Source organism: Malania oleifera, chromosome 10, assembly GCF_029873635.1.
Source record: "Malania oleifera isolate guangnan ecotype guangnan chromosome 10, ASM2987363v1, whole genome shotgun sequence".
Lineage (NCBI taxonomy): Eukaryota > Viridiplantae > Streptophyta > Magnoliopsida > Santalales > Ximeniaceae > Malania > Malania oleifera.
Genome location: NC_080426.1, coordinates 89,856,840 through 89,871,949, shown reverse-complemented (window position 1 = coordinate 89,871,949; position 15,110 = coordinate 89,856,840). Strand labels below are relative to the sequence as shown.

The 15,110-nt window shown below is 36.7% G+C and overlaps 1 protein-coding gene across 6 annotated transcripts in view; it reads right to left on the bottom strand.

Annotated features, from left to right (window-relative positions):
* The window catches only part of LOC131166855 (chloroplast envelope membrane protein), a 115,720-nt gene that overhangs the window by 50,223 nt on the left and 50,387 nt on the right, over positions 1-15,110 (bottom strand). For all 6 annotated transcript variants that reach the window (XR_009139883.1, XR_009139884.1, XR_009139885.1 and 3 more), the window contains exon 4: positions 1,225-1,339. Coding sequence is in view for 3 of the 6 variants with exons in the window: in XM_058125457.1 (XP_057981440.1) it covers positions 1,225-1,339 (115 nt within the window). In the remaining 3 variants the exon portion in view is untranslated. The remainder of the gene's footprint in view (positions 1-1,224; positions 1,340-15,110) is intronic.

Sequence of the window (15,110 nt, the reverse complement as noted above, 5' to 3'; positions counted from 1 at the left end):
TTAAACAAATTTAATGTTGTTAAGTTTGAGAGGGAGAAAAAAGAGAAGAAGGAGAAAATAGAAAGCGGCAATTTCTTTGAGTCCTATGTTTAGCTCCAAGCCCCTAAGTTCAGCTCCAAGTCTGCCCTCTTATACATTAATGGTAAAAGGAAAATGATAGATAAAAATACGCCCACTTACACCACATAATTACTAAAATAGAAATTCTCATCTAACAATTAATACCGGGTACTTCTTTGACTATAAGCTTAGGAATGAAATAAAAACCCTGATTTAATTTCTACAAAACAAAAGATATTATAACAACAATCCTATTGAATTTAAAATTACAAGAATGTCCCATGAATTTACAAATGTTAAAAAAAAAAAAGTAACTTACTAATTTTGGCTTCCAAAGGATTTGTTAACAGTAATTTAGATAGTTATATTTTTCAATTTCCCTTGCTTTTTCTCCTCCCTTTTTGTTTCTTCTAGACAAAGCTAACACCCAAAGTCCTAGTCACACTGTTTACATAAGTACAGTCTTTCCATCATTTGTGGTCACTTGTCAATGAACAAACATCTTGGGTGGCTAAGCCAATCCTATTCTCTTGATTTAGCTTATTTACACCCACTTTTCAGGATCCCTTTCTTAATTATCTGGAATGATGGATCAAATGTCTTAATCAAAAACATTTAAATCATTCTAATATACCTATTAACCATGAAAACTTGTTGGCATTCTTTTTTTCTTTTTCTTTATTTTTTGGCTTTATACTAACTATAGCGACCCGTATATTCTCAAGATGTTGTGACTGCTATTACCATTACTATTTTTTTGTTTGATCTATTGACTGATGGTAACAACAAACAGCTGTTAGATTACCACTTTACCTAACAACTTTTAAGTTGTTAGGTTATGGGCCAAGACATGCAGCCCGATTGCACGTGGAGCGATAAACAACGCCCTCTACAGGAGTAAAATAATTTTTTAACCACCAGAAAATGAATGTGGGCAACTACACTATAAGTTAGAACCTCCTGCAAACCATACCTTTGGTAACATGTTAGCTTACCACTTTACCTAAAACCCTCAGCTGTTAGGTTGGGAGTCAAAAATGTATATCAAGCTTTAACAACAGCTAAACAATAGTAAGACATGTAAAGTAAATACTAAATAATGCTTCCACATTGAAAGATGAGTTATACAGGGAAACGAATGGCAAGAGGTGAATGGGAACTCACTTTACTCTGATTGAAGTATAGAAGAATGAACAATGAGATTCCAAACACCACGTCCGAAAATATATTGGCAAATGCTCTACGGTTCTCTAACCTCCATTCATCTCGCAACTCTAATCTGTTAGAGAAAAATTGGCTAGCTGATAAATTCGAATTTACTAAATTAATAGAAATCATAGAATTCAGGTCTGTAAGACCATGGCATAACGTTTTTGCAGGGGCAATATTTGTGAAACATAACATAGCTAGGTATAGGAAAACAGCAGTTTGGATTTTCCCCCATGGGGCACACAGGTGAATCCAGATATATTTGTCAAGATATAAGTACTAATAAGTCACAATCAACACTGAACCTGACCAATCACAAAAAGGATGATTTCCAAAGTGCTAGGAGCATGCAAGTCATGTTTATTGTTCAAATTTTTCAATAACTACTGCTTGGTAAGATAGTTTCACCATGTTATTTATGATTAACATAGTCAGTCCAAGGGAACATTGTAGAGAAATCAGGCCGAAGATGGAGGTAACAACCAGGAGAGATATAGATTCCTCTGTTAACCTTGATCCTCAAATTGTTCCTAGCTATGGCAGCTACCTCATTCTATTATTGTTTCTTTTTTTCTTTTTTCTTTTTTTTTTTTTTGATAGAAAAAGAAATTCATTAGATAAAGAAAAAATGTACAATCAGTATAGAAGACATCTCCTTAATGAAATCTGGGAATACCCAGAAAAACGAAACAAAAAACCACACACACACACCCAAAATACAGCTAACTCAAAGCAGCACACCCTTAGAAGGGACTCCCAATCCCACTGAACATCTGTCAAACACATCTCCTTGAAATTTCCATTGCCCACACACCATAAAGAAGCCATAAAAAGCACTTTCTCTGACACCAACCAATATGGAATATTCTTCCCTCAAAAATAAGTAAATTACGTTCCTTCCACAAGCCCCATAGCACTGCAAATAAAGCATAATTCCATGAAGCATTACCTTTCTTCCTCCTTCCAAACCCCACAAAAGATATTGCGAAGAACTCCTCCACCATTCTCAGACAAACCACCCAGCTTTCTCCAAAATAATTATATAACTTATTCCAAACCTTCCACACAAAATTGCAATACAAGAAAATATGAGAAACAGATTCTGAACAATTAAAAAAAAGCAGACATGTATCAGGGGATAGAGCCTTTAAAGGCCTCCTCATCGGTAGCAAGTCATTAGCATTTATTCAATTAAGCACAACCAACCAAAGAAATTGATTTTATGTGGGGTTTTGACCTTCCAAATTACTTTGTAGAGTGGAAAGGAATGATTGGTACCAACCAAGAAACCAAAGAAATATTTACACAAAAAAACACCCGAGTAACCCAACAACCAAACCCAATCGCTTTTTTGATTTTGGAAAAAATTCTCTTTATCAATATGCTACTTCTTCAACACATCCATCTCTATTCCATTATGGAATGGAGAATAGTCATTAAAAAAAAATTGATAATCCACTCATGGGAAAAGAGTTTCCAATGTCAAGCACTAATATCCTTTTAACATACAATTAGATCAGGTAATTATTTCAATTAAGAACATAAACATAAACTTATTGCCTTTTCTTCCCCAGTAATGGAATTGGAGCCATAGAGCTCTATCCATTTATTCACTCGACCCAATTATTCATTTTATTCCATTCCAAGAATTCAAACAAGGTTTTGTGCTGATCCGGTAAGAATGAGATAGTCTCATAATTCTTTATTGATATGACGTGTTTTTTCCATTCATTCACTTTCAGGATCAGTCATAGTCTTACAAACTCTACCGCTGATATGGACGAATTCCTTGCTTCATCCAAATGTGTAAACCTTCCAAATGTGTAAAAGTTCTAGCCACACTTAAAAATCGAATACTTTACTGTTGAGTTAAAATAAAAATAAATAAGATAAGAAAGAGTGAGTAGATACAATCGAAATCAAAATAAATACAAATACTGAATTGTACGACATAATAAAAACCTTGAACTAGCAAGAAATCTTAAAAAAAAAAAAAAAATGCAAGGTTATGAAAATCTGTGAGAAGCGACTAGTCGTATTGTATGTGCCAACTGCTGTTTAGTGAATAAAGCCATCGATATTGAGGTACCACAAGCGGTACTTCCTGATACCATAGTTGTTAGCATTGTACAATTCTCAATTCGAATCAAAATATTTGTATCAAGAAAGTCATAAATCAGTTCAAATCACATGGGGGAATCATAGAAGGCAGTGAATCAAGGTTAATCAAATCAAATCGAAAGATTCGGATGCAACTCCTCTAAAACCCAACTCAAATATTTTTAAACCCTTTTCTTTTTCATGCTGATCTTCCATTTGCTATTTACATGAGTTTTTTCCTTCAAGAGGGAAGAAAGAAGTCTGTTGGCCCTCTCATTCTGCACCTCTTATTTCTGCCATTAGATAAGATTAGAAGAAAACCAGAGTTTGAGACGGAAACCTGTCTTGAGAAGAAAACCAAAGTCAGCTAGATGGGTGAGCTTTTGGTTGGCCGTTGCCCACTCCATTCCTTCAAATTTAAAGAATTGATTTTCGTTAGTTTCTATATTTTAGTAAATTTTGTTTGTGTTTCTTACTTGCTTTCCCTTCTTGTTTTAGTTATTAGAGCAAGCCCATGCATTAAAAATGACTTTTCTTATTAAACACCATGAAGTTCAAATTTTTATTGTTTTTCATTGATTCATTCCCTTAAAATCCATTAAGTTCAATTTTTCATTAAGTTTTTCTTGTTTCCTCTCCTTATTGTTTTTTAAAGAAAGCATACACATGAATTTTTTATTTTTAAACACGTAAACTTACACCATAAGCATGAATTTCAATTTTTGAAAAATAAAATAAAAAATTGTACGTATCTTACTTTTTAGTGTATCTTATACTCTTAGACTTGGTGCTTTAGCTCGAAGTCACCTAACAAATGTTATAGTTTCATGGAAATTAGCTTAACTTGATACTTGATAAAAGTGGAATGGTTAGACCATGGAACATCTTGCTTATATGGCTACTTTTATTTTTATATTAATATATGTACAATGGTAGGATTTAGACCTACAAAACTTGCATCGAAGGCAAACACCTTCCAATTACCAACATGGATGATCCATATTTGTTGAAATTTCAATGTATTTTACTATTTTACTTGTTTTACGTGTATGCACGTCATTAGGAATCGAATTTTCAATTTTTGCACTGAATCTTACAATTAAATTCAATTCTCGAATCTTGATTCATGAAATTGAGATTTCGATTCACGATTCGAATCTTGATTTGACAACTATGCTGATACTGTACTCGAAGAAGTTGCTCGAATTCCTTATAATACGCAACTAAAGCAAGTTCTTGCTAAGGGTAAAAAGGGGGCTTTGAATGGGGCTGCTCTTATTTTACCTAAAGGGTTTGAATTATCCCCCCCTGATTGTATTTCTCCTAAGCTGAAAGAAAAGATAGGCAATCTGTCTTTTCAGAGCTTGGTAGTGGAGTATCATGAGATCCGATCAAGAAAAGCCAAACATGTAGTGATTTTTACTAATAATCAGAAAAATACCGATACTTATACCAAAGATACTAACGATCCTGATCAAATGGACGAAGTGTCATTGATACGTTATTCACAACAATCGGATTTTCATCGAGACATAATCAAAGGTTCCATGCATGCTCAAAGGCGTAAAACGATCATTTGGGAACTGTTCCAAGCAAATGTACATTCCCCACTTTTTTTGGACAAGAACAAAATAGGTAAACTCTCTTTTAAAATCCCTAGACTATTGAAACTACTTTTTAGAGATTGGATGTGAAAAGACATAGAAATCAAAATTTTGGATTATACGGAAGAAGAGACAAAAGAAAGGGAAAAAAAAAAAAAGGAGGGCAGAAGAGAAGAGAAAGCACGGATAGAAATAGCATAAGCAGGCCAAACTGTCGAGGGTATTGCAAGACAGCCCGAAGCGGAGGGTAAGATCTGAGGTACTTTATTGCTTAGTCTAGCTTTTATGGAAGCTTTAACAATTTATGGATTGGTTATAGTATTAGCGCTTTTATTTGCGAATCTTTTTGTTTAATCCTTGAAATATGAAATGAAAAATACATTTTTTTTTTCTAATTTTATTGCCTTAAATTTATTGCTGGCTTATTCAAATTCTATCAAGATTTCATTCCTATAATTCCTTATTCGTTAAGAAAATAACCCATAGGAAGGAATGATTTGAGGACGAAGGATTGCATACCAATTTGCTTTCTTCCTTCATGTTCTTAGTCCAATGGAACGTTTTTTAGAAAGAGTTGCAACAACTGAGGTATTTTGAAATTGACATGAGACTTGGTACCTAATTCTAACAAGTATCATTCTTATGGGAATTTCAATTGGAAAAAAAAAAAATACATTTCAAAATAAAATATGTTTGTGGTTCTATTTTCATATTTCAATTTAATTTATATTTATAAATAAAAAGAGACTAATTAAAACAAAGAACAAAGGAGTTAGGTGATACAGATCAATTTTTAAGTCTATCTAATGAGGGGAGATCATATGAAAAAATGACTGATTCTTTCGTTCCCTTGGGTCACTGACCATCTGCTGGGAGTTTTAAGTTTAATATTCAACATAACCAACAAAGAAGATAATTCAATAATTTCCCTATCATTCATGGCTCTCCTAAAATCATGTTATTGCACACCACAACTTAGGGGCGCATGGAAAATATTCACACTTCTTTGTTTGGAAACAACTTCGAAAAATAAAAATTTAGATGTTATTTGGTATCATTTCTATTTTCTATTAGTTGTAAATCTGAAATAAATTGAAGAACCAAAGAGAAAATGCAAAACTCACAGTTAGAGATGAAGAAAAGTAGAGAAGAAGGATAAAAGAAACAATCGACAACTTTTCCTTAAATCTTAACAAGAACAAAAAGAATTAAGTAAAAAAATACACCCACTCACACAACCTAATTACTAAAATAACATATTCTTTCTAACATCCGACTCAAGATGGAGGTGTATAAATATCACCTGACCCCAGCCTGTTACAACTATTAGAAAAAGTGAGCTTAAATAGAGGCTCTGCGAAAACATCGCCTAACTAATACACAAATTTCACAAATGGAGTCTTCACTACCTTCTTCAACACAACATCCCTAACCAAAATGACAATCAACTTCAATGTGCCTTGTCCGCTTATGAAATATTGAATTGCTCGAGATAGAAATGGTAGCTTGTTATGACAAAACATATCTATTGGCTTCGTTATGAATAATCCCATATTTGACATAAGAAACTTCAACCGCATAAGCTCATTCACAGTATGAGCCTAGCTTAATATTCTGCTTCAGCACTAGATATTGCTATAGTAATTTGTTTCTTACTTTGCCAGGTAACAAGATTAACCCCCCCACCCCCCAAATAAATGTATAGTATTAAGTAGTAGACCTTCAATCATCAATAGAGCTAGTCCAATCTGCATGGGACTATCCCAAAATCTCACAATTTTAATTGCATTTAAATATCAAACCTTTGCTAGGAGAGCCTTTGAGATAGCGCAAAATCCTACAAACAGCATCCCAATGTGGTTTTTAGAGATTTCCCATAAATTGACTCACTACTCCCATTGCAAAAGATATGTCAGATCTAGTGACAATCAAGTAGATCAACTTACCAACCAATTGCCTATATCGACATTTGCCTTCAAATTCTAATTTGACATCCCTAGAAAACTTCATGTTAGAATTTTTACGAGTATCAACAGGTTTAGTTCCTATGAAACCTGAAGGAAGAAACAATTGAATATTTTCTTCATTAATTTGTTCATATGTACATCCCAATATATCATACGATTACCTATTCTAAACAAGGAAACAATTTCCTTACTGAATATTATCAAATCCCCCATATCAACCTACTTCCCTAATTTGTATATTATTTACAATGATACTCGGGATTGGGATTTTAACACTCCCCCTCAAGTTGGATCGTAAATATTAATCATCTCCAACTTGCTGATAAGATCATCAAAGGTCTGTCGTCCCAACCCTTTAGTGAGAATATCTGTAGTTTGTTCCTTGGTTGGTACATAAGTCATACATATAATTCCTTCTTCAATTTTCTCTTTTATGAAGTGTTTGTCTACTTCCACATGTTTAGTCCTATCATGTTGAACTGGATTGAGAGAGATGCTGATAGCTGCCTTGTTGTCACTATAGAGTTTGATAGGAAAGTTCACTGGGACATGTAATTCCTCCAAGAGTTTTCGTAACCACAACCCTTCACATATCCCTTGAGCGACTGCCCTGAATTCAGCTTCAGTACTACTACGAGCCACCACATTCTGCTTTTTACTTCTCCAAGTTACTAGATTTCCCCAGACGAATGTACAGTAACCTGTGGTGGATCTTCTATCTTCCACTGATCCTGCCCAATCTGCATCTGTAAAGATCTCTACTTCCTTGCTTTCACATTTCTTAAAGAAGAGTCCTCTTCCCAGGGATCCCTTAAGATATCTAAGGATCTTGTATACAGCATCTAAGTGAACTTCTCTTGGTGAATGCATGTGTTGACTTACTACACTGACTGCAAATGCAATATCTGGTCTAGTATGTGATAGGTAGATTACCTTGCCAACCAATCTCTGATACCTCTCCTTTTCTACTGCTTTTTCACAGTCTTCAACCCTCTTTACTGTTTCCATCGAGGTTTCACTGGGTTTGCATCCCAGCATGCCGGTTTCAACTAGGAGATCAATAACATACTTTCTCTGAGAAACACTAATTCCCTTTTTCGTTCTTGCCACTTCCATGCCCAAAAAATACCGCATCTGTCCCAAGTCTTTAACTTCAAATTCAACAGCCAGGACCTTCTTCAATCTTTCCATTTCTACAGCATCATCACCAGTAAGGATTATATCATCAACATACACTATTAGAATTGTTCTCTTACCTCCTTCAGACTATTGGAAGAACAGTGTATGGTCTAATTGCCCTTGTTGATAACCTTGATTCTTTAGTACCTTTGCGAATCTGTCGAACCACGCTCTAGGAGATTGTTTGAGGCCATATAAGGATTTCTTGAGTTTACACACTCTGTTTTCTTCACCCGTTTCACTAAATCCTGGTGGTATAGTCATGTATACTTCCTCTTCTAATTCTCCATTTAGGAAAGCATTTTTAATATCAAGTTGTTGCAGTGGCCAATCTAAATTGGCTGCCAAGGACAAGAGAACTCGAACTGTATTTAAGTTTGCCACTGGTGCAAATGTTTCAGTATAGTCGATGCCATAAGTCTGAGTAAAACCTTTTGCAACAAGTCTGGCTTTATATCTTTCAGTTGTTCCATCAGATTTATACTTCACTGTGAAGACCCATTTACAACCCACTGGCTTCCTCCCTTTTGGTAAATTTGTCAACTTCCAAGCTCCATTTTTTTCTAGGGCTCACATTTCTTCCATGACTGCCTCTCTCCATTTCGGTATTTCTAGAGCTTCCTGAATGTTCTTTGGAATTTTCATCCTGTCAAGGTTAGAGACAAATGCACGATATCCCGTAGACAAACTTTTATAAGACATGTATTTAGACCAAGGGTATTGGGTACATGACCTGGTTTGTTTTCTGATTGCAATAGGTAAATTGAGATCATCAAGTGCAGGATTATCAGAGGAAGACTCAATTACCAGATCAGGATTGGGCATGGGCACATGGTGGTTATTTGGATCCATCACCGGTTCCAATGCTCTTGGTGCCTCAGGTATGAGATTCTCTCTATCCTTTGTTTTCGGCTTTCTTGAGTAAACCAATATGTCTGCATTGTTTTGCTCTCCTGTATCTCCCCCTGAGGGTAAGTGTTCTGTTGTGTTTGGCGAGTCAGGAAGTAATTCAATGGAAGGCTCGATAGACGGAATAGATGGGTTAGAGAATGGAGTAACCGGAGAGAATGACGCAGATTCTGTAGCAAAGAGGTCAAAGAACCGATCTTCACTCCATTTCTCCCCCTGAAGAGAAGGCTTTGAGAAATAAGGAGTGGTTTCAAAGAAAGTGACATTAAGACTAACGAACAGTCGTTTTGAGACCGGATCATAGCATTTGTAGCCTTTCTGGGTAGGCGAATAACCAAGGAAGACACATTTAACGACACGAGGATCCAATTTATCTTGATGGTGTGCATGAACATGAACAAAAGCAGTACAACAAAAGATTTTCAGTGGGAGACTAGAGGGGAGTTGAGAGGTAGGAAAATGTTCCTGGAATTTCTGAAGAGGGGTGACAAATGAAAGTACTCGACTCGGCATTCGATTAATGAGATGTGTGGCCGTTAAGATGGCATCACCCCAAAAATAATGTTTCATGTTGGTAGTAAACATTAATGCCCAGGCTACTTCAAGTATATGTCTATTTTTTCGTTCAGCAACTCCATTTTGTTGAGGGGTATCCACACAATAACTTTGATGGACAATCCCATTAACTTGAAGATAAGCTCCCAGGATAGTATTAAAATATTCCGTACCATTATCAGTACGTAAAATATGAATATGAGTTTGGAACTGTGTATGAATCATGGAATGAAAATTGATGAAAATGGAGCGGACTTCAGTTTTGTCATTCAGTAAGTAGACCCAACAAAGACGAGTATGGTCATCAATAAAGGTAACAAACCATTTTGTATTGGTGCGATTGAGGGAACGTGAGGGACCCCATACATCACTGTGAAACATAGTAAATGGACGAGATGGTTTGTATATGGATGATGGGAAAGAAGTACGACGATGTTTGGCAAGTTCACACACTTCAAATTGAAATTCAGAAGCCATTTTATTGGAACAAATAGATGGAAGCAAACTTTTTAAATATTGAAAACTGGGATGACCCATCCTTGAATGCCATAACAATAGTTCACTATTTCTAGAAGTAGATGCAGAATCACAACTTACAGTATTACATAGTTCACTCAAACTTGCCTCCTCAAAGTAGTAGAGTCCCTCATACGCTTTAGCAGTGCCAATCGTCTTCTCCGATGATAGGTCCTGAAAAACACAATGAGAGGAAACAAATTTAGCAGAACAATTTGAGTCTTTGGTTAACTGACTGATGGATAATAGGTTGCAAGACAATTTGGGAACATGTAGGACAGATTGTAAAGTTAAAGAATTAGATATGCGAATACTTCCTTTTCCAGCAACTAGTGAGAGAGAGCCATTTGCAATTTTTACTCTCAAATTCCCGGCATATGGAGAATAGGATGAAAAATATTGATAAGATCCAGTCATATGATCAGATGCACCCGAATCAATTATCCATGGAGATTTGTAACAGGATGTAGAAGTTAAAGCTGACAAATAATTACCTCGGTGAGCCAGGGAACCAGAGGAAGACTAACCCGATGTTTGAATGGACGAAATCATCTTATATAACTGATCCAATTGTTCAGGACTGAATGCACAACCGGGAGCGGTATTGGTGTTTTCTCCATGTAATCTTTCAGTTGATCCGTCGGTGTTGGCCTAGTACCCACGATTTTTTTGGTATTGTCTCGGCTTCCAATCTGCCAGTTTTCCATTAATCTCCCAGCAGGTATTTTTTAAATGACCTGTTTTGCGGCAATGTTCACACCACAATTTACCTTTATGTGGTCGTTGATTAGGTCCACCTGGACCTTTTGATACCAACGCTGAAATATCCGGCTCAGGGTGTCCAGCGTGCCCATCTAATTTTTGGGCAGACACGGGTACAGTGAGGTCCAGCCCAGCAGATTCATTCTGAGGCCTCAACATCACACGCCTCCTATTTTCCTCCATCCGGACTTCTGCGAAGACTTCTTGGGTCGAAGGAAGAGGTCACCAGCCAAGAATCCTTCCCCTCATGTCGTCGAGCTCTCGATTCAAGCCACCAAGGAACTCGAAGACCCTCTCGTTTTTGAGCCTCCTTCGGTATCTTGTGCTGTCGCCAGAGCACTCCCACTCCTCGTCGGTGCTCAAATCGAGCTCCTGCCAGAGATGAGTCATCTCCATGAAATACTCGGTGACGCCTCTCTCCCCTTGTCTCATCTGCCACAATCGTGTCATGATTTCAAAAATCTGCGAGTAGCTTTCGACGTCGGAGTATGTCTCACGTGCGGCTTCCCAAACTTCCTTCGCTATTGGTATGAACAAGTAAACTTTTCCGATTGATGGCTGCATCGAATTAAAGAGCCAAGTTGTGACCATGGAGTTTTTGGACTTCCATCTTTGCAAGGTTGTAGCGTCGGTAGGGTCTGGCTTCAACCTTTCACCGGTAAGGTAACCCAGCTTCCCTTTTCCCTCAATCACCAATTTCATGGATTGAGCCCATTCACGGAAGTTTTTTCCATTTAATTTTTCCAATGAGAGTGGAAAGGTTGTGTTGTCTAGCCCATTCAAACCCCCAACGGATGTGGCCTCTGAGTCACCGTTGATATTTGCAGACGAGGTAGAACCTCTACTGTTGGCGGTGCTGTTGGCCATCGTTTAGCTAGGGTTGAGAAAACCTAGCTCTGATACCATGAAGGAAGAAACAATTGAATATTTTCTTCATTAATTTGTTCATATGTACATCCCAATATATAATACGATTACCTATTCTAAACAAGGAAACAATTTCCTTACTAAATAATATCAAATCCCCCATATCAACCTACTTCCCTAATTTGTATATTATTTACAATGATACTCGGGATTGGAATTTTAACAAAACCAGTCTTACTTAGCAAGTCCAAGGTATATTTTCGCTAGGATCGATAATAGATTCAACCCTCTCCTACACCATACAATCTTAATACCAAGAAAGTAACGTAGGGTACCCAAGTCCTTTATTTGAAATTTGGTTTGAAGCAACCGCTTAACATCTCCAATCTCGTTCTAATCGCTACCAATAATGATGATATCATCAACAAAAACCATAAGAAGTACTACTCTTGGCTCCTTCTTGGGGATAAAAACCGAATGACTAAAGTAGCACTGAATAAAGAAAAATGTAGAGACCACCACACTAACTTGCCAAACCTTATGCAACCTACATACTTTACCATCCTCCCCCTTAGCAACATGCCCTAGAGGCTGCTCCATGTATACCTCCTCCTGCAAATCTATGGAAAAAAAAAAAACAAAAACAAAAAAAAACAAAAACAAAAACAAAAAAAACAAAAAAAAAAGGCATTCTTCACATATAACTGGTACAAAGGACAATCAAAATTAACTACTAATGAGATCAATATACGAACATAATTTAGTCGAGCAACAAGACAGAAGGTCTCAAAATAGTTGATACCATATGTTTAGGTCTAGATCCATTGCCTGCTTCCACCCAGGGTTATCAAGGGCTTCAACATGTGAGGAAGGGATAGAAAAAAAGTAAATAGACAAGGAAAAAGAATGCATAGGGCTAGGAAGGTGAAGAACTAAAGCAAAATGGGCAATAGGGTAATCAACAAAAGATTGTTGAGTACATGTTCAAGTACCTTTTCGATGAGTAACGGGCTAATCCAAGTCACATTGGGATGGATCTCCAAAATTGGAAGTCAAAACATTGAGGGGCAAGAGGGTAGTTGCACAGTGGTAGTGGTGTCAGTTCTTGGTTTCGTTGTTTATAAACCTTCAATTGTTTCTTTGGGTCATTAACAGTAGGATTTGGGAGAGTAGAAAATTTTTGGTGAGGCATAACAGTAGGAACAAGAGGATCAACCCAAGAGGGAGGTCATAAAACATTGTATGAACTCAAAATGGATTCAACCAAGGAGGATCCTAAAGGAGAGAAATAAGGTGTTCCCCAAAAAAAAAGGTGATATTTGCACTAGCATTCCTATGAGTGTGGGATCATAACATCTACAACCCATTTGGGTTCTTGAGTACCTGACAAAGACACATTTAACAACATGAGGAGAGAACTTGTCCTAACTAGTATGTGAAACATGGACAAAACATGTTCAACCAAAAACAGGAGGCACAATAGAGAACATGGATGTTTCTAGGTAAATGGTGGTGAAGGAGATTTATACTTTTAGAACACTAAAGGGCATCCTATTAAGCAAAAAGCAAATCAATAGAATAGCATCGGTCCAAAAGGTCTTAGGAACATGCACAGGAAGGAGTAGAGACCATGCAATGTCAAATAACTGTCTATATTTTCTTTCATCTACTCCATTCTATTGAGGGGTATGTATACATGATGTTTGATGAATAATTCCTTTGGACAAGCAAAAAGATTGAAGCTCATTTTGAATAAATTGAAGTCATTACCATATTGAAAAATTCGAATACCAATGCCAAATCGAGTTTTTATTTCTTGGTAGAATTGAGTACAAACATTCAAAAATTCAAACCTGCCCTTTAACAAATAGATCCAAGTCATAGGCAAAGAATCATCCACAAAAGAAACAAAATATTGATGACCAGTCAAATTTATTACTCTACATGGCCCTCAAATGTCTAAATGAATTAGAGAAAACAATGATTTACTACGAGACTTGATCCTAGATGGAAAAATGTCCTAACATGTTTTCCTAACTAACACGCAAAGCATTCAAAATAAAACATAGACAAACACTCGAAAAACTTCTTGTAGCTTTTGAGGAGATGGATGACCCAAATGAGCGTCGCACTGATCAAGAGAAACACCATGAGTAGAAATTGAGGAAGACATATGATACGAACTAGATTTCCTACCACCACCATAAAAATAGTAAAAGCCATCCTTCTCAAGCCCCTCACCAATCCACTTGTTCATCTGGAGATCCTAAATAACACAATTGGAAGGAAAGAAGGTCACAAAACAATTATGATATTTTTAGTTAATTGACTAACAAATAACAAGTTCAAGGAAAATTTTGGCACATATAACATAGAGGAAAGAGGCATGGAAGGAAGTGAAAGAATATTGCCACAACTAGAAACTGGTGTAACTGAACCATTAGCAAGAGCAACTTTAAAGTGCACAATGGTTGGTTTAAAGGACTCAAATAAATTAGAATTACTTGTCATATGGGATGCACCAAAATCAATAACCTAGGGTGAAGAGGTTGAAGAGGCAAGAAGCCTAGCCGCACCTGAATGGGTGACAATAGCATTAGATGTAGAAGACTTTTTGGGATTGTTGAACCATGTGGACAAGACTATTATACTCCCCTCTAGACACAGGAGATGATGTGCTCAACTTCCCAATGGAGTCAACATGTGAACTTGTCACCCTCAGCAAAATTGGCCCAAGTTAGTTCCCCATGGAGATCCCAACAAAGATCCACAATATGGTTTTCCTTACCACAATGTGTGCACTTGTGGGAATTGCCACGATGAACTCCTTGTCTTGATATACTACCATGATTGCTTTCCAAACCCCATCCTCATCTTCCAACACTTCACTTACCATGGTTGGAGGTAGTGCTAACCATAGCTGAACTATCACAAGAAGAAGCTTGAGAAGAAGATTGAGAGCTGTCTTTGGTGATATGTTGGATTTTGCATATGCTTCATTCATGGATGGTATGAATTCACTGGCAAGAATATGATCACCTATGGGTTAAAGCTCAGGATTCAACCTAAACAAAAACTTGGCAGCCAAAAACTCTGCCCTTTGCCTCTTAATAATCTCGATGCCAGAGCTAACTGGTTGATAGATGTTGAGTTCCTCTCTCAGACCCTTCAAAGTGCTATAGTACTTACTAATGGACCTACCTTCTTGGTCATATTTGAAGAACTTCTCATATTGGTCAAAAACACAAGTTTGATTTTTATCACATGAGAAACTTAAGATCATCCCATATGGCCTTGGCTGTTCTATGAAACATCACATTCACAGCAATTCGTGGCTCCATGCTGTTCCACAACCACACCAGCAACATGTCATTCTATTTCA